The sequence below is a fragment of the Mirounga leonina genome, unplaced genomic scaffold (genome assembly GCF_011800145.1).
Source record: "Mirounga leonina isolate KUSES-001 unplaced genomic scaffold, KU_Mleo_1.0 Mir_53, whole genome shotgun sequence".
NCBI classification, from domain to species: domain Eukaryota; kingdom Metazoa; phylum Chordata; class Mammalia; order Carnivora; family Phocidae; genus Mirounga; species Mirounga leonina.
In genome coordinates this window covers 35,388,577-35,414,382 of record NW_023270807.1, presented here as the reverse complement: position 1 = coordinate 35,414,382, position 25,806 = coordinate 35,388,577, and the positions used below count along the sequence as shown (strand labels likewise).

Genomic DNA, 25,806 nt, shown 5'->3' with positions numbered 1-25,806 from the left:
TCACTCCAGCCCACTGTCTGTGATAGCATTGAGGCATAGGGTATTTAAAGAAGTATGTTTAGAAATTTTAACATTTTAAACCTGGAGTTGAAAGCACTGATTTTTCAATGAATTCATCTCAAGATAGTCTAGTTAAGGTTAAGGAATTTAAAAATATCCCCTAAAGTCTCTCCTAGTCTACGGTTCTGTGACATTATTTCATTTGTTTTGACTTAAGTAAAAAGAAAAGATGATCAATAAAATGCCCTTTCCACACGTAAGAACCACACTTAATGAAACGATTACAGTGTTGTTCATGTGAATCCATAGGCTTTGAAAACAATCTTTTTCTTCTATTGGAGGAATAAAGCCATAATGGGTTTTAGAAATTATGTATTTACTTAATAGATGCTTAGACACAAGGGGATGTTTGTAAAATTAAATTTCAGAAAAAAGTCTTAATGACATCACAAGAACATTTCTATAGTAATGTTAATCAAATACTATAGTTTAGTAATCAAATAGCTTTGATGTATGGCTAGTCATTTCTTGCACAATGCAATGTGAGACTATTAGCTTCTATTTATTTGGCTATCAGCTAATCTAGTCATAAATATGAAATAAATCATTCAGAATAACTAAGGTAAATAAGGCAAAATATATTGAAAGAATAAAATATACTTAAAATAAATACATGTTTATAACTTGCTTCTCTGATAAACATACTAATATTAAAATGCATTCTTAGACTACATAAAGTGAATATGATTATTTCAACTCTGTTTTAATGGGTAACTGAAAATAATTATTAAAAATTGGTGCAAACTATGGAGGGGAGTGGGAGATACAGGCTTCCGGTTATGGAATGAATAAGTCACAAGAATGAAAGGTACAATATAGGGAATGTAGTCAATCAGGTTGTAATAGTGTTGTATGGTGACCAATGGTAGCTGCACTTGTGATGAGCACTGCATAATATATAGAGTTGTTGAATTACTATGTTGTACACCTAAAACTAATGTAACTTTGTGTGTCAACTCTCCTTCAATAAAAGAAATTGGTGCAAGCTAACTGACCAAGGATGGTGAATAGTTATTATGGCGTATTTATATTCCTACTTTTTAATGCTATACATAAACACCATAGAGAAAATGTATTTCGTACATGTGAAACATAATAATTCTTGTGGTTGCCTTATTTTTGTATTGATAGTAATTCAGATTTCCTCCCTACCTAGTTCGCTATTTAAAACATCATTTAGGGGGGCACCTGGGTGGCTCAGATGGTTAAGTGTCTGCCTTCGGCTCAGGTCATGATCCCAGGGTCCTGGAATCGAGTCCCTCATCGGGCTCCCTGCTCAGCGGGGAGCCTGCTTCTCCCTCTGCCTCTCTCTCTCTCTGTCTCTTATGAATAAATAAATAAAATCTTTAAAAAAAAATCATTTAGGGGCATCTGCATGGCTCAGTCAGTTAAGCGTCACCTTCAGCTCAGGTCATGATCCCAGGATCCTGGGATCGAGTCCCACATCGGGCTCCCTGCTCAGTGGAGAGCCTGCTTCTCCCTCTCCCTCTGCTACTCCCCCTGCTTGTGTGCTCTCTCTCTGTCAAATAAATAAATAAAATCTTTAAAAAATAAAAAATCATTTAAATCAGAAAACTGCAACAAAATTCTGCGCCGGTTCTTCATTAGCTGAAGTTAGTTTATGTAGATCAACTTTCTATCAGAAAGCTTGTCTTGCTTTGCCCCTAGAAGGTGATCGTTGCCTACAAAATTTAAAAAATCCAAGGTTCTTTTTTTCTGCACCTGCCCTTTCATTTAAAATAAAATGATCTTTTGAAGTCATAAGATGCAGAGCTGAGGAGCAAGGATTCCAGAGCCCCACTGCCTGAGTTTGAATGCGAACCTGCCACTTCCTGATGATGGGCTCCGTGCAAGTATCGTGTCTCACGTTCCTTATCGGGATGACAGTAGCAGTACGTGTCTCATAGGACTGCTATGAAGAGAAAATAAACACATAACACACATAATGCCTGGAATACAGAAAACACTATTTAAATAGTCATTGTTACTGCACAACCTGTTACTCAATGGTTGTTATTGAAGTATAACATATCTGCAGAAAGGCATTCATATCACAAGTGTTTAGCTTTACTGAAATGTAATAGGCTGACCAATCTTGTGTAAACAGCACATAAATCATGAAACAGAAACTAGTACCTGAAAAGTATGGAAACTAGTCCTCTTCATGCCCACTTCTGGTCACTACCCACTATCTAAGGGTAACCAGTATCCTGACTTCTGATTAGTTTCATTAATGACTACCTGTTAAGCCTTGATATTGCAGCAGTTAATAGGTATTTATTATGTTAGCATTTCATTTTTTTATTTAATATCCAAGACAAACCTACTTGCTGATGAACCTTTTAATATGTATAACAATAAATATACATAAATGTAATATATGATATATATATAAGATAATAATAACATATAATATTTTAATATATTTTGCTTCCTAGGTTGAAAAAGCTCCTTGAACAAGAAAAGGCTTACCAAGCCCGAAAAGAAAAGGAAAATGCTAAGCGGCTCAATAAACTAAGAGATGAGCTTGTGAAACTGAAGTCCTTTGCACTCATGCTGGTGGATGAAAGGCAAATGCATATTGAGCAACTTGGCCTCCAGAGCCAGAAAGTACAGGATCTTACTCAGAAACTGAGGGAAGAAGAAGAAAAGCTCAAAGCCATCACTTCCAAATCCAAAGAAGACAGACAGAAACTGCTCAAGTTAGAAGTGGATTTTGAACACAAGGCTTCGAGGTTTTCCCAAGAGCATGAAGAGATGAACGCGAAGTTGGCCAATCAAGAGTCTCACAACAGGCAACTTAGGCTCAAGCTGGTTGGCTTAACTCAGAGAATTGAGGAGCTGGAAGAGACCAACAAAAACCTCCAAAAGGCAGAGGAAGAACTTCAGGAATTAAGAGATAAAATTGCCAAAGGGGAATGTGGCAACTCCAGCCTGATGGCAGAAGTGGAAAATCTCCGTAAGCGTGTGCTTGAAATGGAGGGTAAAGATGAGGAGATCACTAAAACTGAATCCCAGTGCCGGGAATTGCGGAAGAAGCTGCAAGAGGAGGAACACCACAGCCGCGAGCTCAAACTTGAAGTGGAGAAGTTACAGAAGAGAATGTCTGAACTGGAGAAACTGGAAGAAGCATTTAGCAAGAGTAAATCTGAGTGTGGCCAGCTCCATTTAAATCTGGAGAAAGAGAAGAACTTAACCAAAGACCTGTTGAATGAACTGGAGGTGGTCAAGAGTAGAGTTAAAGAACTGGAATGTTCTGAAAGTCGATTGGAAAAGGCTGAATTAAGTCTAAAAGATGATCTTACAAAGTTGAAGTCATTTACTGTGATGCTGGTTGATGAAAGGAAAAATATGATGGAAAAAATAAAGCAAGAGGAGAGAAAAGTGGATGGACTCAATAAAAATTTTAAGGTGGAACAAGGAAAGGTTATGGATGTAACTGAAAAGCTAATTGAAGAAAGCAAGAAGCTTTTAAAACTGAAATCTGAAATGGAGGAAAAGGTGTATAATTTGACAAAAGAAAGAGATGAGTTAATAGGTAAACTGAAAAGTGAAGAAGAAAAATCCTCTGAATTAAGCTGCAGTGTTGACTTATTAAAGAAGAGACTTGATGGGATAGAGGAAGTGGAAAGAGAAATAACAAGAGGAAGGTCTCGGAAGGGTTCTGAACTCACCTGCCCAGAAGATAACAAGATTAAGGAACTAACACTGGAAATTGAGAGACTGAAGAAACGCCTTCAACAGCTGGAGGTGGTTGAGGGGGATTTGATGAAGACAGAGGATGAGTATGATCAGCTGGAGCAGAAATTTAGAACTGAGCAGGACAAGGCCAATTTCCTCTCCCAACAACTGGAGGAGATAAAGCACCAAATTGCCAAGAATAAGGCAATTGAGAAAGGCGAGGCCGTGAGTCAGGAAGCAGAGCTGAGACACAGGTTTCGGTTAGAAGAGGCCAAAAGTCGAGACCTAAAAGCTGAAGTCCAAGCTCTTAAAGAGAAGATCCACGAATTAATGAACAAAGAAGATCAGCTTTCTCAACTCCAAGTGGATTATTCTGTCCTTCAACAAAGGTTTATGGAAGAAGAAAATAAGAACAAAAACATGGGGCAGGAGGTCCTCAATCTGACCAAAGAGTTGGAGCTTTCTAAGCGGTATAGCCGAGCTCTTAGGCCCAGTGTGAATGGAAGAAGAATGGTGGATATTCCGGTGACGTCGACTGGAGTGCAGACGGATGCTGTCAGCAGTGAGGCAGCAGAAGAAGAAACACCAGCAGTATTTATACGGAAATCCTTTCAAGAAGAAAATCATATCATGAGTAACCTTCGACAGGTGGGATTGAAGAAACCTATGGAACGATCCTCGGTACTAGACAGGTATCCTCCAGCAGCCAATGAGCTCACTATGAGAAAGTCTTGGATTCCATGGATGAGAAAAAGGGAAAATGGGCCCCCAATCACTCATGAGAAAGGGCCTCGAACAGATGCCAGTCCAGGGCACCCAGGAGAGCTGGTCCTTTCGCCAAAACAAGGCCAGCCCCTGCATATTCGAGTGACCCCAGACCATGAGAATAGTACTGCAACTTTGGAAATAACCAGCCCGACGTCTGAAGAATTTTTTTCTAGTACCACCGTCATTCCTACCTTAGGGAATCAGAAACCAAGGATAACCATTATTCCATCACCAAATGTTATGTCTCAAAAGCCAAAAAGCGGAGATGCTACTCTTGGCACAGAACGAGCCATGTCCCCAGTCACAATTACTACATTTTCTAGAGAGAAGACCCCAGAAGGTGGAAGAGGTATGTTTGCAGACAGGCCCACATCCCCCATTCAGATAATGACAGTGTCTACATCGGCAGCACCAGCTGAGATGGGAGTCTCTCCGGAATCCCAGGAAATGCCCATGGGAAGGACTGTCTTCAAAGTCACCCCAGAAAAACAGACTGTTCAAACTCCTCTACGGAAATATAATTCCAATGCCAATATCATAACCACAGAAGACAATAAAATTCACATTCATTTAGGTTCTCAGTTTAAACGATCCCCTGGGACTTCAGCTGAAGGATCGAGTCCAGTTATTACTGTCCGACCTGTCAATGTGACAGCTGAAAAGGAAGTTTCCACTGGTACGGTCCTTCGCTCTCCTAGGAACCATCTCTCGTCAAGACCTGGCGCTAGCAAGGTGACGAGCACTATCACCATAACACCGGTCACAACTTCATCTACTCGAGGAACCCAGTCAGTGGTGAGTAGAAGACACTCCCAAGTGTAGGCCGAGGGAGGGCGAAGTGAGTCATGAGAATCACCAGGGCCCAAAATGAAAGAAAAGCACATGCCTCTTGCTCTACCTGAGTCCACTAGCAGATGTTTCCTAGTGGACAAGCTACACCAAGAAATGAAAATAAAAACGGCCTGATATTTTAATAAATTGAACTAACTGGGGGGGGAATTTTCTTTTTTTTTCATATAAATTATGAAGGCCCCCCAAATTCTGGCAATGATGGCCTCTTCATAATATCACCATATGGTAATAATCAGGTTTAAAGTTTAATTTTTATATTTAAAATACTTTTAAAAATGAAGACTGAGAGAAATGGTCAATATGCAGGAAGAATGAAAACTGCTTCCTGGCTTACATTTCTATACCCTAAAATATTCAATATGTGGTTGTGTATGGCCATAGTCATATTTTTACCAAAATATTTTATTCCAAAAATAAGATTAAAAGATTTAAATATTAAAACCTATTTTTAAAAGTAAAAAACAAATGAGTCTGTATGTCTAAACACTACATTTTATTAATAATATCTTGCAGAGAGCAAGTGCCGGATAAATATTTATTTAATAACCAACTAGAAGGCTAAATGAATGATTACAAAAAAGTGTGTCCGAAGTATAAAAACCAGAGCTTAAAAATAAATTCTATTTTTTAAAAATACCTCCAGTGATTGTCTTCATTTACCTGGGACAAACTGATAAATTATAAAAGAATGTGTACTATTTAGATTTTAATTTAAACCAACAGAATAGAAATTATGATTCTTAGACTCTGAACAAATTCTATAGCTTGTATTAGACACTCTTAAAGACAGGAAGCTTATTTTTAAGTATAGAAACTGTGGCTTATTCTCCCACATCCTCAATATAATTTACTTAAATTTTCTGTGCACCGGCATAGACTCAAGACAGACTTCAAAGTGTGAATTACTAATTGCTTTGCTAGTAAAGCTTTTCATGATTGACCCAAAGGAGCTGAATAGCATTCAGAATTGTTCACACATTTCAAATGGTTCAATATAATATTGCTTTTTAAGCAACACAGAGCACAGTTTGGTGTGCATGGTTACTTCTCTCTAATGATTTTTATAAAAAGATGGTGGAGGTGAAGTTGTTGTAATTTAGAGCAGATTTTCTGCAGCAACATCTTCTTCCCATTTTAAGGGTCAGATCAAAATAGCTTTATTTTCTTTGGTAACATTTTTGACTACTGATTAAACCCCATATACAAACAAGACTTCAAATAAGATTTACAAGGCCTAAAGGATGGCCCACTTACTCCAGATATATCAGATTCCATAAAGTCAAGGATGACAAAAAGTTTAGGACACCTCTCTTAGAAATTGAATAGCGAGGCTAGTTCATTTGTGCATTTATTCATCCAACATTTATTAAGTGTTTAGCTACACTCTGGGCACCGGGTTTGGTGCTGACTGCAAAGAGGACCTTCAGAAGTACCCAGCTTAGCAGGAGAGGCAGGATTGGAACCTACCCAATCGGGACCTACCCTCCAGTAGGTCTCTGATACACTGTGTGTACAAAGGAACCCACCAGAGGAGGCTTCCCAGAGGAGGAAGTTTTCACAGATAAGGAGAGATTTTTTTTAAGAAGGAAAAGGGAAGGCGTATGTAGAGAGAACAATCTGTGCAAAGGTATGGCAATGTGAAGGAGCCTGCCATATTTGGGGAACGGTGAGCATTCCCACTGTGCTGCAGCCGTTGGGTGCAGAGACAAAATGCGAGAGCAGAAAATAGAGAGGCAAACTGGGGTCAGATATTGAAGAGAGGTGCACGGCTTATTACGAAATTGACCTTTAATCTCATGGGATAGACAGAGGGAGCCATTGAAAGGGTGTTGATGATAGAAGAACGACATGATTTGTGTGTTAGAAACATATGTCTATAAAATAGTTTAAAGCATAAATTGGAGGGCACAAAGACGGAGGGCAGGGACACTGTTGCAATTCTCTAGGCTAGAGATGGGGTAGGCTTGAACTGCGGTTGTGAAAATGAGGACAGAGTTGTATTGAAGATAGGATCAAAGATTTCATGACAATCTGCGTATAGAGAGTGGCTCTGGGGTTTCTGGTGTGGCTGTATGGGTAGATAGGATGAGAAACATAGGGGGACTACTGTTTGGGGAGAAGATAAGTCATGTTGGGGGCATTTATATTTGAGATGCCTGAGAGACTGTGGAGATGTCTGGCAAATAGTTGGAAATGTACATGTGTATTCCAGAAGATCACTGGAGGCTCGAGGTCCTGGGACTCATCAACACATGGGGTGACAACTGAGGTGATCATCAAGGTGAATGTGGAAAATGAAAAGAGAGCTGAGGATGGAGCATGGTGACACCCACATTTAGAAGAAAGGCAAGCTAGGCCAAGGAGCCAACAAGACATTGGATAGGAGTCATCAGAGACAGGAGGCGAATGGGTGAGACTCCAGTAAGAACATATCACAGCGAGAGAGTTTTAGGAGAACTTCAAGAAGAAGGGTATGGCCAGCAGTGACGGGAAAAATGAGAAGAGTCTGGCATCATTAAGAGGCGAGGGGAGAGCTGCTTCATCTAAAGAAAGTAGAGATAATTTGGGGGACAGTGGGAGTAAAGTTGCCTGAGTTGATGCCAGGTGGCTGTATTTTCTCTGTGAAGTAGGAGTTAAGGTCGCTTCAGGAAGGGTAGAGGAAGCAGGGCAGGGGCTTGAGAAAAGGAGGAGGTCTGGCGTAGATGTTTCAGGACAGCGAAGAGGAGGCAGTCAGCATGGATGAGATCCCAACTCCACGTTCCTAACAGTGTTACCTGGGGAACGGTCATCCGTGGGCATTCCTGTCCTGCTGATGTTCAGGTTGATGGCAAATCCGGGCGGAAACTCACCGACATCTCCCTTGTGTCTGTCTCTCCTCTCTTGCAGTCAGGACAAGACGGGTCATCCCAGCGACCTACCCCCACCCGCATTCCTATGTCAAAAGGTATGAAAGCAGGAAAGCCAGTAGTGGCAGCCCCAGGAGCAGGAAATCTGACCAAATTCGAGCCTCGAGCTGAGACTCAGTCTATGAAAATAGAGCTGAAGAAATCTGCGGCCGGCAGCGCTACCTCTCTCGGAGGGGGGAAGGGCTGAGGGCAGTGGCTGAGGGGGTATGTCGTGCCAATGCTCCTGCTGCCATGAACACCGACCTTCATCTGTTTGTGCCACCTCCTTACGTGCACTAACCTCCGTTTTAAAGATCTTGTTTATAAAGTAATCCACTAATAGCCATGTGTCTTTCCTATTTTGTAAATGTGTTTCGATGCCAGAGAAAAGAACGAACTAGCAGAACTGCTGCTTGCTGGCTGCTCTGTTGAGGATGCCGGGCCTGGGGCAGGGCTGACTTCTAGTCCCATTATTGCTTCTAGAAAGTGGGCCCGGCGGGTAGCCCGCCTGAGCCTCGGTCTCTTGATGTCAGTAAGATATGGGGGCTGGGTCTCATCCTCTCCAGAGCCAGATCCCATATTTCCTAATTGTAAATCAAATTTAATAGGCCTTGTTCCACAAGAATTGATTTTTCAGAAATTCTATTATGAAATAGGAAATAGCTTAACAGTTGTCATTTGCCTCTATTAAATCCCGAATTTGCTTCATGTGCTGGAAAAAAACATCTCCTAGCTATCACAGGGCCTGGACCCTTAAAGTTTTGCAAAAACAAAAGCCTCTGGGATGATTTCAGGAAATAATTTGAATGTGAAATAAAATGGAAATGAAATATGGATTCCTAAAAACAGAGTTTTACTTATTTGTGTGTGTCTGTGTGTATTATAGGGGTTTTGGCCATCTCCAAAACATTCCCAGAATTTTATGGACAATAATTTTTGAACCATTAATGTCAAACTCATGCTCTATTCAAGTGTGCAATTGATTTAAATTATGGAGCCGTTTGAATAGAGCTGCCAAATGGCCCTTCTACCCATTACAACCTCAACCAAGGTTGTAATGGATAGAAAATAGAAGAAAGTAATTGGGATACATTAACGCCAAGAAAAAAAATGACATCATGCATAGCTTAATTGAATTCAAATATTTTCCTCAGTTGAGTGTGGACTTTACTTGGAAATATAGAACTAGCTCATGAGTGTGTGTGTGTGTGTGTGTGTGTGTGGTGTGGTGTGGTGTGGTGAAGTGAATTATTATTCCTGTCAGTTTTACTTATCTTTGTATCATTTTCATTCATTTCAAGCATGTTTTAATAAGCATGAAACTGTGAATGCAAAATGCCAGGTGTCTTTGTGAGATTAACCATGTTATTGAAGTGGACATTGTGCTTCCTGTCAAATAACCACAAATGAGCTCAAGGCTAATAACCCGCAGCTTAGCATCTGAGATCTCGTGTAGGCAGCACCTTTGTCAAAACTCTTAAGCCAATTGAGTGAACTTTATAAAAATACAATAACTACAAAGTTACAGGTTGTTATTTTTCCACTTCTGAATTGTGAGAATTCCAAGATTATTTGGATAGTCCCTGCCTCTGATATTTGGGGAAAGATAGTTGTTCTTTAAAAAAAAAAAGATAGTTGTTTTTTTTTTAAAAAAAAATATATGATTTAGCTTTAATCATCAAATCATCAAGCTTTGTGATAAAGAGGCTCTTCTCTGAGTTCTTTCCACACTGGATTTCCTAGCTCTTGTAGAACTTGGACTTCAATCGGATATGATGGTGGTGGATGCCTTGCAGAATTCATATTCTTTTTAATCAGGTCTCTATTGCCTACAGCTCATCAGTTCTCAGCATATGTATTAAGAGATGTTGAATAACCGTAGGAGACATGCTATAATAGTGGGATTTCAAGGTAGAAGGAGAGAGACTGAGAAAAAAGATTTTATAAAATGTGATTTTGAACAAGTGTAAACAAGAGATCTTTCCATTTCCAATACTGACTTGCCTATTTTTAAGAGGAAATTTTCCCCTTTTGTAAAGTACACATCCATCCCTTGGACAAACAAAGACATTCTCTGTTTTTCAAATGCCTCCTTGGCATTGAGAGTATTTAGTGCTACTGTGATGTAACATACTGTATGTGAGCAGTGTCAAGAGAAGGAGACACTGTGCTCCTCCTGACTCTACCTGTCATTCTCCAGTGACTTTTATCACAATCTATTGTCACCGCTGCTGTCTTTTGCTCTTCCCTGCTCACAACATGCTTATGTCGTTTCTGCCGGGAAGTCCATACCATCTGCAGGGAGAGTGCTCCGAGGGGCTGAACAGTGCGTGTACAGGATGTTTATACATCTGGATGCTGGAAGAGAGCCACCTACAAAGTACAACTGCTAAGAGAACTTGGCAGAACAACACATATTCACTTTTCAGAAATGGTAAAGAGCAGCCATGGCAGTTTTTCTTTGTAATTTTAGAACCAACTCTACATTTATTGGATAGCTTTGGTTTAAACCACATATTGGAAATGAAATCCACTGGGGATAGGAAGTGGAGGATTAAATGCACTCCAATTCCAGCTTCTATTTGTGAGGATGATGTTTTCGTGATGCAGCTTAATGTGCTTTTATAAGAGTGAATGGGATTAAAAGCTAGAGTCTTTTCCCTGTCCTGGAACATAGCATCGTGCAGTAAAAGGGCTCACCAAGGCTGCTGTGTATAGCTGTTGCTCAGGTCCCACCCAAGGCAGGGGAGGGAGGGCCATTTCCATAGATTTCAATGGGGTGGCTCCCCCTGGGGGTGTGCAGGGCATAATCTGTAGGCTACAGAAGCCCTGGGCTTCCCCTCCAGAGAGGAATTTTCATGGGTTGACTATTTCAGCACAGTATGGTGGTGGCCATTTAGCATGTGTGGTACGAGAAGTGTTCCTGTATGGGACATGACCCTAAGGGTGTTTATCCTTTCTTGAAAATAACCTTCCTGTCTAGGTCACTTGCTTAAACAGAGTCCTTCGGTTTCTACTGGCATTTTTATTATGTTTTCAATGAGGGCAAGCGAATGGGTGGCAACTAGACTCTAGAGATGTTCGTGTATTCATTAAGGGTAGGTCTTACTAGATGTCTCACTTGAACGTCTTCAAGAAAGAAGGGAAGGGATGCCTTTGATGTGTAGTGTGGGAAGAGTGTAGCTTCAGGGAAATGAAAACATGTCCAAGAATATAGGATGTACAAAGATTTGAATTTCTCATTCCCTCAGAGATTTGGAACACTGAGGAAAGCATGAGACTTTCCTGATCAGAAAAGCCCCAGGGACATTAGATAAGAAGAAGGCACTTAGGTGGGAGGCTGGAGGGCAGAGAGAAAGGAAGAGGTAACAAGTTGGGCACAGAGGGGCTTCCCAGTAAACAGGAACATACAATTCCAAAATTTCCCCAACCTGGATGAAGTTCAGTGTTGCCCTCCTACCTCCTCCTCCATCCTCCAGGGTCTCATGATTGCTTATGTTCTCATCCTCGGCTATTTCAGTTTCTCCTTTTTATCTGACTAGTTGCACACAGGATATAAATGTGCTCCGGACTCTTCCATTTGAGCACAATTCCTCCCTCAGCTGCTCAGTCCTCTCTAGGGGCTGCCGGTTAAGCCACGGACAGAACACTTGACCTTTTCTGCCTCCACTTCTACATTTCCATTTATTCTTCAACTTGCTCTTTAAATTTTTATTAAATACGGAGTTAAACTATCAGCCAGCACTAAAAGAAAATGAAAACAGCTGTTCCTGATCTCACCCCTCTTTTCCCTCAGTCTGACTCCCAGGAGAAAATCATTCCTAACCCTTAACTGTTTCTTCTGATATTTGTCTACATATTTCTAAATAATATACTTGTACTCTTTATTTATCAATCATTATTTTTTTCAAAAAAGATTTTATTTGTTTATCTGAGAGAGAGAGAGAAAGAGAGAGCACGAAGTGGGGGGAGGGGAGAAGGGAGAGGGAGAAGCAGACTCCCTGCTGAGCAGGACCCTGAGATCATGACCTGAGCAGAAGGCAGACGCTTAACACCGAGGTACCCCTTTCCTTTATGTTTTGATGGTTGAGGATGTAGCACTCTCGCATGTCCCCTCTTTCCCTTTTCCCCATCCTCCCAATATGATTACAACACAAATTTTTTGATAAATCATCAGTCAGCATTTATATATTTATAAGTTTACAGTGTAAATTTAAATGTTGTTCCCTGTTGGGGTGCCTGGCTGGCTCAGTTGGTGGAGCTCACGACTCTTGATCTTGGGGTTGTGGGTTCAAGATCACGTTGTGGGTAGAGATTACTTAAAAATAAAATCTTAAAAAAAATAAAAAAATATTGTTCCTGCTGAGCCAAATAGTATACCATGTTTGTGTTCCCTTCCTCTTACTCCTTTCACCCTTCAATAGAATAAGTATTGTAATTTTTCATCTGCTTGGTTTTCTATGTATCTATCTTTATTTTTTCCAAATGCTCCAATAGATCTGCCAAACACCTATCAGTAATTTTTCCAAACACTTAAATACGTCAGTTTCTTATTTTTACCTGGAGGCTTTCCTAGTTCAGCTCCTTAGTTTCCTATGTTAGCCCTCTGCTTCCCTACTTAGTCTGGACTGGTCATGCTCTAGGCCAGGTAAGGCTCTTGTCCTATTGTTCTTTTGCCTAAGTTGAATCCTCTGTTCCCTGGATTTCTTCTTCTACTTCTTTTGCTTACACACCTGTCTGTATATCTATCTCTCTTGAAGTACATTTGACCCCTGAATAACATGGGAGTTGATGGTGCTAACCCCCAGCACAGTGTAAATTTTGACTCCCCCAAAACTTAACTACCAAGAGCCTACAGTTGACTGGAAGGCTTACCAATTGCATACACAGTCAATTAACACATACATCATATGTTACATGTATTATATATTGTATTCTTACAGTAAAGTAGAGACAATAAAATATTAAGAAAATCACAAGGAAGATAAAGCACATTTATAGTATATTTGTATACTGTATTTATTGAAAACAATACTGTATTTATTGAATTACTGTATTTATTGTAAACAATCCACATATAAATGGACCTGCACAGTTCAAACTTATGTTGATCAAGGGTCAACTATATATCTTTTAGGAGTTTCTAAAGAAAAAAATCCTTTAGTAACTTCCTTGGGGTGGGCTACCTGTATTCTGGGGATAGATCAAGGGAAGTGAGATGGAGAATCTTACAGTAAAGTGTGCAAACATTTTTATTCCCCTGCACTCAGTCTATGCTGACCATTCATATACTTGGGTCTAGTAGAACTGCTTAGGTCAGTTTTTTTGTTTGTTTGTTTTTCCTGGAAAAATAAACCCTGGGTCTCTGGTAAGGGTGACTAAGACATCTAATCTCTTTTGGTTTTCCTTTGATCTCTCTGACCGCTCCACCTTGGTCTCCCTTGCTGACACCTTATTTTATGCATACAATCTAAGGGTCACTGTTCCCCTCATCTCTGCCAGTTACCTACACTACACGCTCATTTTATGCACTCCCATAGCTTCAATTATCACCCATATGTTGATGGCTACCAATCCTCTATCTCCAACTTTGTACTGTATATCTCCAACTTAACTTGTCTAAAAGCAGTTCTCAACACCTCCTCCAACCCTCGTCAAGTCTTCTCCTCCTCTTACTATTCTGCATCTCAGCAAGGGTATCCTGATCTACCCAATCACCCAAGCAAGAAGCCTGGTAGCCATTTTAGGCCTCTCCTCCTCCTTCACCTGTCAAGTCCACTCATCAAGCAAGTCTCATAGTCTAACCCCCTAATGCCTCTATCAGCTGAACCCACATCTCCATTTTCCTTGCTACTGCCTGAGTTGAGGTTTTAATTACTTCTCATCTGGATTACTCCAATATGCCCCCTAATTGGTCTCATAATCTCTAGCCTCAAAACTCTCAGATTCATTCTTCATTTTGTTTTCCAAAGTTCAAATTGATTGTATCACTCCCCTATTTGAAAACCCTCCAAAGGTTCCTCATTACCTATAGAACATAGCACCAACTCCTCCATATGGCCCTTGAGGCTCTCTGTGACTGGGCTCTCTCTCTCTCCCTGCTCTATGAGCATCCCTCCCCTTTCCTTTTCCGTGCCTGGACTCCTGCCCCCCAAGCAGACCGAATGGCTTGCATACCAGGCCAGGTCACCTTTCCTTGACTTGTTCACTTTGTCCCTTCTCCCTACTTTTCCTTCTGGTGGTTGTGTCTATCTCTGTTCAAAATTTCTTTCAAAAATCTTGTCTCTACTAGAGAGAAAAGCCATTATTTCAGAATCTAACCTGGGGTTTAAAGCCTGTCTGTTTCTGTAAAAAACTTGGCACTTACTGTAGAGAAAGAAAACCAGAACTTGAAGGATGGCTGGAGGCTAGAGAAGAAAGAGTTATTCTCATTTCTCGCTTCCTCCCTTTGTCTGCAATGCAAAACTGTGAGAATGATGTGGAGGGTCCTGACAAATCATGCGTGGGAACATGGAAATAAAAAGATGGTAAAATTAGAGGAAATTCACGTATCACCATTCTGGATAGTGTAAGTTACATCTTTCCCTTCCAAGGCACTATAGGCCCATAATGGGTGCAGAACAGCCAGGGATCCTGGACTGAGGAGTTGTCATCTCTGAAGCCATCACATATGTGGAGAACTAAGGGGCTTGAGAGCTTTCTGTGACATACAAACATACTTGAATGAATTATGAATTGCTCTTTCCTCACCCTCTTTAACTCCCCTGGAGGGACATGAAAGACACTTCTGGAAAGAGAAAATTTCAAGTGATTTATCATGCTCTTCAGGTTCATGAAGGACCTTCTACAATAGGTCAGGGGGCACCTGGGTGGCTCAGTCGGTTAAACGTCTGACTCCTGGTTTTGGCTCAAGTCATGATCTCAGGGTCGTGGGATCAAGCCCTGCATCAGGCTCCATGCTCAGTGAGGAGTCTGCTTGAGATTCTCTGTCTCTGCACCTTCCCCCCACCCTGCTCACATGCTCTCTCTCTCTCAAATAAATAAAATCTTTTAAAAAAAATAGGTCAGGAGAGGCTCTTGTTTTAAAAAACCAAACACCACCACCAATAAGCAGACTTCAGATTTAGGATAGATATTAAGGTGAACATCCAGAGAAAGTGGATTGCTGAACAATGCCTAGATACCTGAGCTAGAACTGAAAACCAGGAGACCAGAGTAAGGTTGTGTGACCTTTGGCAAATCGCCTTACTTTGACTTATGGTTTAGCATTTAGCTATAACCTTTTATGATTCTGGCATTCCTCCTTATAGTCATAATATGATAGGCTTCACTATTTAGTAAGCAACTTAAAACATTCTACCATAACACTTTTCCTAAGAACTAGTAAATAATTGCTTATCTGGCAAATATAGTTTTGGCCTCTCTACGTGTGCTAATGTTATGTATGTATGATGGTCAGAATTGCAAAATCAAGGGCTGGTAACAGCTGAACCAGACTTTAGAGGTCAAGAAGATAATTATCTCTCTTATTAAAGATGAAAACAAAACCAAGACCAAGAACAAAACAAGAAAGCCCCAAGGCTTAGAGATGTCTAACCATCTTACTAATGATGATGCCAGATTTTCTGTACATTACTCATTATTTCATATGATGAAACAACTTCAGGTAAGCAAAGTATATATTCATATATAGACTAAAATACCCACACTTATTGGGCCAAAATAATACTGCCAAAGGATTTTGAGATATTAAGATATCTACATAGAAACTATATGTGTCAAAGTTATCATAACAGTACTTTGATGAATATTGTTGTCCTTATCTAAAAAGCACAAGGCCCTTCCCAACTTTCACATACAATGTTATTTTCCACGTGATTTTGTGGCCAGCCATAGACTGAGACATAGACTGAGATCAACGCTAGGCATTTAGCATCTGTGTCCAAAAGGGTAGAACCTAAGCATTCTTGGCTCAAATAGTTAACTATTTTTCCACTGTTGAGTTCCTATTTATAGTTAATGTTATATGTGGGATGATAATTAGTTCCAATTTGCTTGTATCTGGAAACAGTGAACTATTTGAGAGATAAGGATTAGCTTGCCTAAAAAAGAAGTTACCAGTCATAACTGATTATTGGTAATTCCTGCAACCTGTAGAGGTAAGGGGATGATTTGGGCTGATGATGGAGTGGGAAATGTTTTGGAAGGAAGCAAATAAACTATTAGAAGGTTGAGAAACCCCAAGAGAGTGTATATCATCTGGGTCAAAAGTTTCCTGAAGCAAATGACAGAACTGATTAGTGGAAGTATTTTTAATTAGCTGAGCTGAATCCAAAAGAGGGAATACAAGTCCAAGTCAACAGAGGAAGTTTATTGGACTTCCTATTTAAAACAGATGTTTTATCAGGACTCTGATTAATTTCTGAATGTGATAATAACGGGACTGAATACCAAAGCAGTTTATTAAAATGAGAACCTTAAAAGTAAATAGTATCTAGGCATTCCTACTTCTTTCTAAAAGGTCTAGGACATTTTTGCAGGTGAATAAATGACTCTGTGGACAACATATTAAAGCTGGGGTTTAGTAGCTAGTGGAGAGGAAGAACAACACAGCTCTAAGCCTGGGCACTGCCTTTCAGGCAGAGCCCATGGGGAGTAGGGAGGCATGGAACCCGGAAAGCAGGTCATAAGCCAGCCAAACTGATGCAAAATCCAAGAGGAAATGTTTTCTGTATAATTTGGTATGCAGTTTCCTGTGTATGAAATAGACTTCCTTTGTGGACGCAAAGTCCTACTATAAGTTGAACTTCTACTCTCTTAGTCTTCAGGGTGTGAGCTTAAAGGCTATCTATTAAAGTGATCTTGTCTCATTTACTAGAATAGATTTTTAAAATTCAGAGCTCAAGTGTCCCCTTGCAGAGAGTTTGGCAGAGTATAAGCATATGTATTGCTTGGGAGGAAGGCATTGACTTTCCAGGGAGTACATCTTTCCGACTCCACAGCCAAGGAGCTCTCCTGGGAGGAACCAGACTCACAATTTGTTGCCATGTTGCCCCACTCTAGCACTTGAGAGTCTCCCCCAAATTTCTCCCCAAATCCCAGCTTACATATACAACTTTGGATCTCAAGTCATCTGGCTGGCCAGTAGTTTTGGGTTACCACCAAAGGAGGATGAATAGTAAGGTCAGAAGTCAAGTATAATTAGGAATTGATAATATGTTAAATTTCCTTTCTGTGGACCATTTGCTAAGAGCTAGTGTACTAAAAGAATGAATTCATATTATTGTGAAGCATCATTTCACAATAATATCATAATCACAAATAATGTATTAATGTGTTATCCAAAGTTTCTTAAGGAGAAAATATCAAGATAACACTTGAGAGGAACATACAGAGGAAAGTGTAAGTACTTTCAGTAAACTGTTAATGTTAGAAATACATAAAAACCCAATGTCCCCATATGTGTATGCTGATTAAGATTTAGAGGTTTTTCCTTCTTCCAATTAGGAAAAAAGAAATGATGTTCTTAAATGTTTGCACATCAGAGAGCCCTAAATTTAAGTGCTTTGCTATTTTGAGTTTGCTTATAGAGGTGGAAATTAACTATGGCCTTTGGTCTCAACCTGCCTGTTACATACTCTACAAATTACTAATATCAGAAAAATGGTAATTGTAAAAAGAGAAAAGTTAATAGAAAATTATACCTGATTTTACTCAGGTTACTTTAGAGGCCCCAAATAACCTATATTTGGGTCTTATTTCTGAGATGAAATGAAGACAGAGTAAGAAATGGAATAAGATTTGCTCACTGACTTTGCAACTTCAGTAAAATTTATAAATTATTTTATTGTATTAAACCATAAAAAAAAAAGCCAGGGAGAAACTTGGAAACTCTGCCCCCCTTTTTTTAATTAACATATAATGTATTATTTGTTTCAGGGGTACAGGTCTGTGATTCATCAGTCTTATACAATTCACAGCACTCACCATAGCACATACCCTCCCCAATGTCCATCACCCAGCCACCCCATCCCTCCCACATCCCACCACTCCAGCAACCCGCAGTTTGTTTCCTGCAATTAAGAGTCTCTTATGGTTTGTCTAACTCTGCCCTTTAAAAAAAAACTTAACTAATGGCATAATCCCTGAAGCATTTTTTTTTTTTGCCAGCAACCAAGGACTCTGTATGCATCAGACAGTTTTGCTGTGTAATGAGTCACCTCAAAATCTAATGGCTTAAAGCAAAATTTTTTCTCTCTCACAATTTTGTATATTGGCAGGGTGATTCTTTTCTGAGTCAGCTTACAGATTTGGGGAAAACATAGATAATAAGCAAGCATAGATTTAATAAATATGTTTAATAAGTTTCAATTAAAATAGATCTTCTATCATATAGATCTTTTCTCACAATCTCTGGAAACAAGGTGAACTATGTCTCCATGTGTATAAAACAAAATAATTTGGGTTTAATTGTATTCCTTTAAATAAAGTTTATGTGTATAAATATGAAATACCCTCTTTTTAAAAGGATTTATTTATTTATTTGAGAGAGAGAGAGAGAGCACACAGAGGGAGAGAGAGAGAAGCAGACTCCCCACTGAGAAGGGAGCCCGATGCAGGGCTCTATCCCAGGACCCTGGGATCATGACCCGAACTGAGGGCAGACGCTTAACTGACTCAGCCACCCAGGTGCCCCTGAAATACCCCCTTTTATTATTAAAGTAGAATAAAATAAACTGTTAATATTGTCAAGTATTTTTGAGACAATCTTTTTAATAATGCAATCTGATTAGAGGCACCTGGGTGGCTCAGTCAGTTAAGCATCTGACTTCAGCTCAGGTCATGATCTCAGGGTCCTGGAATCCAGCCCCCAGTTGGGTTCCATGCTTAGCGGGGAGTCTGCTTATCCCTCTCCCTCCCCCCTGCCCCTCCCCCAGCTCGTGCTCTCTCTCTCAAATAATAAAATCTTTAAAAACATTTTAAGAAATAATGTAATCTGATTAATAGCATTAATATATATACATATATGTATATATGTATCATGTAATATTACAAGCTTGCTAATTTAAATATAATAATAATAATAATAATAAAATGAACGGTTCAATGAAGATATTGTTTCTTCTATGTATGGACCCAATTACTGAAAATTCTGAATTCTGAAAATTCTAATTCTGAAAAGTTATTATGATTATGAGGATTGCAACATGTTAAGATTAAGGCAACTCTAGGAATTTAGAGGTTTGCATACTCAAAGTGAGAGTAGTAACACAAAATGTTAGCATTGCAAGGCACTTTAGAGATGATCTCTAATACCCTCATTTTGTGGTAAGGAAACAAATGCTTGCCCATTCTGAATTACATCTAGAATAAGAACAATTCTGGATTTCACTCTTTTTTTTTCTTTCCTTTTTTTCCTTTTTTGAGTAGCCAACACAGGGCTTGAACTCACAACTGAGAGATCAAGAGTCAGACACTTAACTAACTGAGCCACCCAGGCACCCCAGGAATTCACTCTTTTAAATTTAAGTTCTCTATGCTTTCTTAAGGGAGGAAAATGGGGAAGATACTTTAATTCTATTAGGGAGACTTGAGATCTATTGACTCTTCGAAAACTATTACTGAAATTTTAAAAAAGAAAGTGTTGAGTGGGAAGTGGCATTTGAATCTTAGATCCTGATCTTTAAATGCATAATATTTTAACTAGTGTTTTTAGTTTTTGCCTGAATATTTTGATATATTTTTTGGTGTTGAAAAAATTTAGAGCTATAACAATTTTTCATTGAGAAAAATGAGTTGATTTTTAAGGGTTTGTAGTATTGCCAAAAATCATATGTATGTCTTAGAAGCATTACAAAACCTTCATATTAAGTATATAAAACCTTTATGTATTTCATTTTACTTTGCTTTGCTGTTTTATCCCAAATTCAAATCAAAAGGTCGAGGGAAGGAATGGAAATATCGCCACCTAGTGGTCAGCATGAAGTGAAGTAAAGTTAATAAACCCAAATTAAGAAAACTTTGAGAAAGGACCATCCACAGTACATAATTAGCACAAATCTATAGGTCTATGATGTAATATGCTTTAATTAATGTTTATTTAGATGTTAACTACTTAAGTAAAAATAAAGTATAAATATTAATTATTTGAAATTAAAATGAAAATAATAGGTGGAAATTTCCTCATGTTATTGATAAACCCGTCATTAGTTTCTATACTTACAACACTGCCATGTATTGTCAGGGAGGTAATACATTTTTCAGGTGAAGAAACCATCTGAAGCTTAGTTATTTCTTTGCTTTGTTCTTTATAATCTCAACAATGACAGGACTCTTTCTCGTTTTGATCACTTATGTAGTTCCATGCCTAGCACAGTGATGGGCTGTAGGAGAGCCTCAATAAGTAGTCCTTGATTGAGAGAATGAAAAAAAAATGATACATTTTCATGAAGGCATAAAGGTTAAGGTAAAAATGAAATCAATCAAATACATACAAATATCATACACCCATAACATGGCTGGTACTATCTCAGTATATATATTTTTTACTTTTATAAGAATGAATTTAGATTTAAAAGCATATACATAAGGGGCGCCTGGGTGGCTCAGCTGGTTAAGCATCTGCCTTGGGCTCAGGTCATGATCCTAGGGTCCTGGGATTGAGCCCCACCTCAGGCTCCCTGCTCAGCAGGGAACCTGCATCTCCCTATCCCTCTGCCCCTCCATCCTGCTTGCATTCACTCTCTCTTGTTCTATCTCAAATAAATAAAATCTTAAAAAAAAAAAAAGGGCATTCACATAATTTTGCAAAAAGAAGCAGTCCAAGATAAATGTGAATCATCTGTGTTTAGTGACTTAAGAACAATGAATATTTCCTTATTAAAACTCAAATCCACACACATAAAAAAAGAAATTAAAAATATGTGAATATTGCTCAGATTAGAAAGAGTATGACTGGAGTAATAGAGTTACTTCTAGAAAATAGTCTGGTTTCCCAGTATGGGGTTTATTATGTAGTAATTAATGTCCTTGTGTTCAGTTCTTTCCTTGGGTAAAATCCACCTAAAATTATTAGAATATTAAACATTGTTATCTAAAAGACTTTAAGAATCTTGGAAATAAAGCACATATGTCAATATAAAGAAATTACCCAAGAATAGTGAGGAACTGCAGGGAAAGCTATTGGGCTCATGTACCGGTTTCTGTTTGTTTTGTTGTTTAACATCTACAGTCTTTTAGTGAAATGATGTGGTATTGATCTTCACAGAAACTACTGATTTTTCAGTTTAATTGAAAATGCTGTATCTTTCTTTTCTTTATAGAAAGCATCGTCATTCACCAGTTACGTATGAACTCCAGATGAAATGGTAAACCAAGCACATACTGGGTGTGTGTACTTCCTCTGAATCCCTGTTAAATGAGTAGTATTTCTACAGCCCTCCATCATCACTAAGGTCCTCCATGCTACTGATCACTACTGGAAATAATTTTCTACTTCCAGTGATTTTTTTTTTTTGAGGATATAATAATGTAAAAGCTGAAAATGGCATTGCTGATAATATGAAAATAGGTAGCAAGAGCAATTCAATCTTTGTGTCAAAATAAATTTCTCTTCCTTTTACAAAGCTTTTAGGTTCATGGGCACATGCTATGTAATTTATTTTTATAATACACTTTATAATGTGATTTTTTTCCTAACGTGTTTCCTTTTTCATAGTCTATGGCACATATATCTATAGAGTACACTGTCAGTTCTTCAAAGTATTGGTACTGGTGCATTCAAAACGGGAACCTATCATTATTTTCCTTCATCACTTTTTTATTTCTGAGGGAAAAGAAAGTACAACACTCTGCATATTTCCCGGGGTAAATTCAGGAGATAAAACAGAAGCAGGAGATTCTAGAAGAGGTTTTATTATTGTTTGTACAATGCTGTGATTCTGATCATGGTTCAACAGTAATAAATAATGTTGATGTAAGAGTTTAATTTTAAATACGTAAAGCCAGTTTTTAAAGTTGCCCTATCTAGTGTTCTGTGCCAAAACCCCTGGATAAATTGAATTTCATATGGAACAAATTAATAAAAGGAGATATGTAAGTTTAACCAGTAAGGGTTATGGGAATAGCTTCGACTGAGAGTTCAATTATATTTCTGTGTGCATTGTTTGCTTATATGTACAAGACTTATAATAAGGACTGTGTATCAAGATATTTCTCACAATCTGCCCAAATGAAAGCCCAAAAAATAAAAAACTGACCTAGGTAATATCTGCATCTTTCAAAAAAAAAATGGTAAGAGAAATCCCATGATAGATAACATTTTTTTTCTTAATAGACAGGATTTGGATAGATTTTCATAACAGCATGTAGGTTGCAGAATATATTCTTTAAAGATAAAAGCACAACATGCAATACTCAACTCTCAGCATCAGAGCTGCTGTTGAATTTAGGTTTATATGAAAATGTGCATCTAAAGTCTACTTGAAACCCTAATAACACAGGTTTTTAAAAAGACTTTGCTAATGTGGACATGTTTTCAATAAGGTCTTTAAAAAGATAACTTTAAAGATAAATGAAGAGTTGACATATCAGTTTCTGAATGCAGAAATCATATATGATGGAACTTTACCAAGATTAAAGAAAATGCTTCTGAGTGTCACATGGATAACTGAAAACCAAGCAAGTAACACTGTTGGCCCATTTCTCCAGCTGACAGTTTGTATTCAGGTTACAAACCCATAGAGACAAGTCTACATTGAGTCTCTGGAATAGAAAAATTAATTGAATGTCCTCTCCTATGTAACTTTGGAAGGTTTTAAGTTATACTTTGTGGAATTAGCAATCATATTTGGCAGATTATAAATTAACTATATTTTATGGAAAATTAGTTTGATTTTGTAAGTAAAAGAAATGCTACAGTAGGCTTGTCCTAGCTTGAATGATTGTCGATGTATCACATATCTTTCAGGGGTTTTGATTAATGATTAAGAAAACTAGAGTGTGTATGTGTGAAAATTTAAAAAATTGTTGCTATGAGTTTTGTTTTCTGAAAATGTTTCTGAACTGTAATGACATTTTCAAGTAGAAAAGGGTTTTTATCTTGTATTGTTATCTTTTTTGACACACAGTTAAGTTCCCTGTTTGCCTATGTTTATACTTCTGATGGCAAAATATTCTGATAAATCACAAATTAGCATTTGAAGAAAATAGCTTTTTCTCAACTTCTGGGAATTTTAGTACATGAATAGTGAAAAGGCTAGAGGATAAGACTTTACTTCTTGACTTTAAGATATTACAAGTGATTTATGTCTATTTGGATCTGAAGCTTTTATTTCTCTTGAATTTGTAATGAAATTTGGTACTTGCAATGCAGAGTAAGGATGGTGGTGCTATCTGAGTCACTTAGATGGATGCTGAGCTTTTTTCTGCTCATGCTGGGATTAAGTCCTCTGTTTAAACCCAAATGGAATCTGAGTGACAAATGAGTAAAATTAATAAAGAATAAAAAGTTAATTGTTCTGAAATAAAAGATTAAAAATTAACAGAAAAGTGAAAACACCAAATAGTTATATCCTTACCTAATGAATAAACAAACAAGATCATAAATAGTCCTATCCCAATATCCACATCCAATTGAAAAAACTGCCTCCATGTGCAATCCTGGCACCATCCTAGACTCACATAATTTCTGTATCTTTTATTATAAGTAAATCTCCAATCACCAGTATGAAAGGGAATCAGTTTTGAATGGAATAATTATATTTTCTGAAATGATTCCAGTTTAAGGTACAACAGCTGAACTAATCCATTATTTTGCCCCTTTCTTTCTGATAAGAGAGTATTTTTTGAGGTATCTTCTGCAGATTTTTTTCAAGTATTTCATAAAATTTTAGGGCTTGATGAAGATAGTGGATACATTTTCCAGATGTTAGATGCCTAGAATGTTCACAAAGTGTGAAGAATTAATTGTCTCTTAGGACAGCCACACACAAAAAAAATTCATGATGTAGAATTACTAGCTTAAGCATTAAAAAAGATACCGGCGCTATTGAAATAATTCACAGGTTCTAAAAATCAGTGGCAGAGCAAGAATAAATGTTGGATCACACAATGCAATATGTGTATATCCTTTCTCTTTATGCTGTGGTTGAATTTTCCTGGAAATGAATAAAAAACATAGCAAGAGTTGGGCGTGTTCATGAATTTGATGAGCAATAGTTCTAAAAATAACAAAAATGCAAAATGGGAGTTAAAAACAGCAACAACAACACAAACTGGCACTTGAGGCATATATCCACCTTTGGACTCCAGCGCTATCCCCCTGCTAAAAATACTAATTAGAAGGCAAAGAGGAAAAACAATAAAAGTTATTGTAATAAATTCATAAAAATTGGGAGAGTTTCATGGAACTAACTTTGCTTAGTGAACACTAATATTTTATTGTCTTAAATTTTCAACATTTACTCCATAACTATATGATAACAACTGTGTTTGTTACATAGGGAAAATGCAAAATGCTGTAGATTAGTAAGTTTGAATCGAAATGTTTATTGGTGCCATGATATAATACATTTATTTTTTGGTGTTGTTTTTTCATTTATGTTATTTGGGTAATTTTACCTTAACATTCACAGATTTTGTTATTTTTAATGGTGCAGATTATATTTATTTAGATTTTGTTTAAAAAACATCAGATGTTAGCTTCTCCAAAATAAGAGCCTTCAGTGTGATAGAGACATTCTTAAAAGTCTTGCAGTTGAGTGGATTTTCAAAAGCAAAAGAGTGCATTGAAAAATTTTGGAGTTACATTGTATTTTCACAGCATTCTCAATTTTGTCTCCTTTAAGTTTTATTAAGTACATGAGAAGTTTATTATTTTTCACTACAGCCAAGTGATTTTATGGGTATCTACTTGTCTTTTATATGAATGTAGTATCTTGCTTTCAGTTCTTCACAGGTTATTGAAATTATTTAGCCAATTAAGACATTCTCTTTGTGTTATTTCCAAAGTCAACCATGTTTATCAAAATCTCACTATAGAGATTGAGAAAAATAACAATTGTGATATAAAAACATTGTGCAATATTCTTTTTTGAGTTGGAACATAATATTCATAAAATTAAAATCATTTAAAATGAGTATTCAAACTTCACCTCTTTTTATTTAAAATCATTTGCTCTAAAATAGTTTTCACTTCTGCATTTCATATTTTCTTAAAAATATGGTGTTTTTCACTGTGAATAAGCAGAAATGGTACAGCAGATCTGCCAAAATGAGAGATACTTTTCCACTGAGTTACAAGCATAGTGTGATTTAGTAGGATGAACACTGCTACACAGCAAGAGATAGAATTGGTTATAGGGTTTCCCTCAGCCCTTTATCGTCACCAAATGCGCGGTCAGTCAATATTCAGATACTACTTCACTGCTTTCTGCTGTCAGTCTAAAGGTAGGTTACTCAGTAGAACAAATGCTCCTGAGGTTTTGCCAGCAGGCCACAGCCCAGCTTCTAGAGAGGCAGTTGGGTAATGCTTTCAGCAAAGTGGGATGGGGGTGACAGT

At 37.9% G+C, this 25,806-nt stretch overlaps 1 protein-coding gene across 6 annotated transcripts in view; it reads left to right on the top strand.

Moving 5' to 3' along the window:
• Nucleotides 1-24,562, top strand: part of FILIP1 (filamin A interacting protein 1) — a 184,389-nt gene extending 159,827 nt beyond the window's left edge. For 2 of the 6 annotated variants that reach the window (XM_034990554.1, XM_034990555.1), the window contains exons 5-8: nucleotides 2,499-5,304; nucleotides 7,574-7,642; nucleotides 8,248-8,471; nucleotides 21,569-24,562. In XM_034990554.1, the coding sequence (XP_034846445.1) occupies nucleotides 2,499-5,304; nucleotides 7,574-7,642; nucleotides 8,248-8,454 (3,082 nt within the window). In that variant the 3' untranslated portion in view covers nucleotides 8,455-8,471; nucleotides 21,569-24,562. The remainder of the gene's footprint in view (nucleotides 1-2,498; nucleotides 5,305-7,573; nucleotides 7,643-8,247; nucleotides 8,472-21,568) is intronic. The other 4 variants (XM_034990557.1, XM_034990556.1, XM_034990558.1 and 1 more) reach the window with 4 other exon arrangements.
• The last annotated feature ends 1,244 nt before the right edge of the window (nucleotides 24,563-25,806 follow it).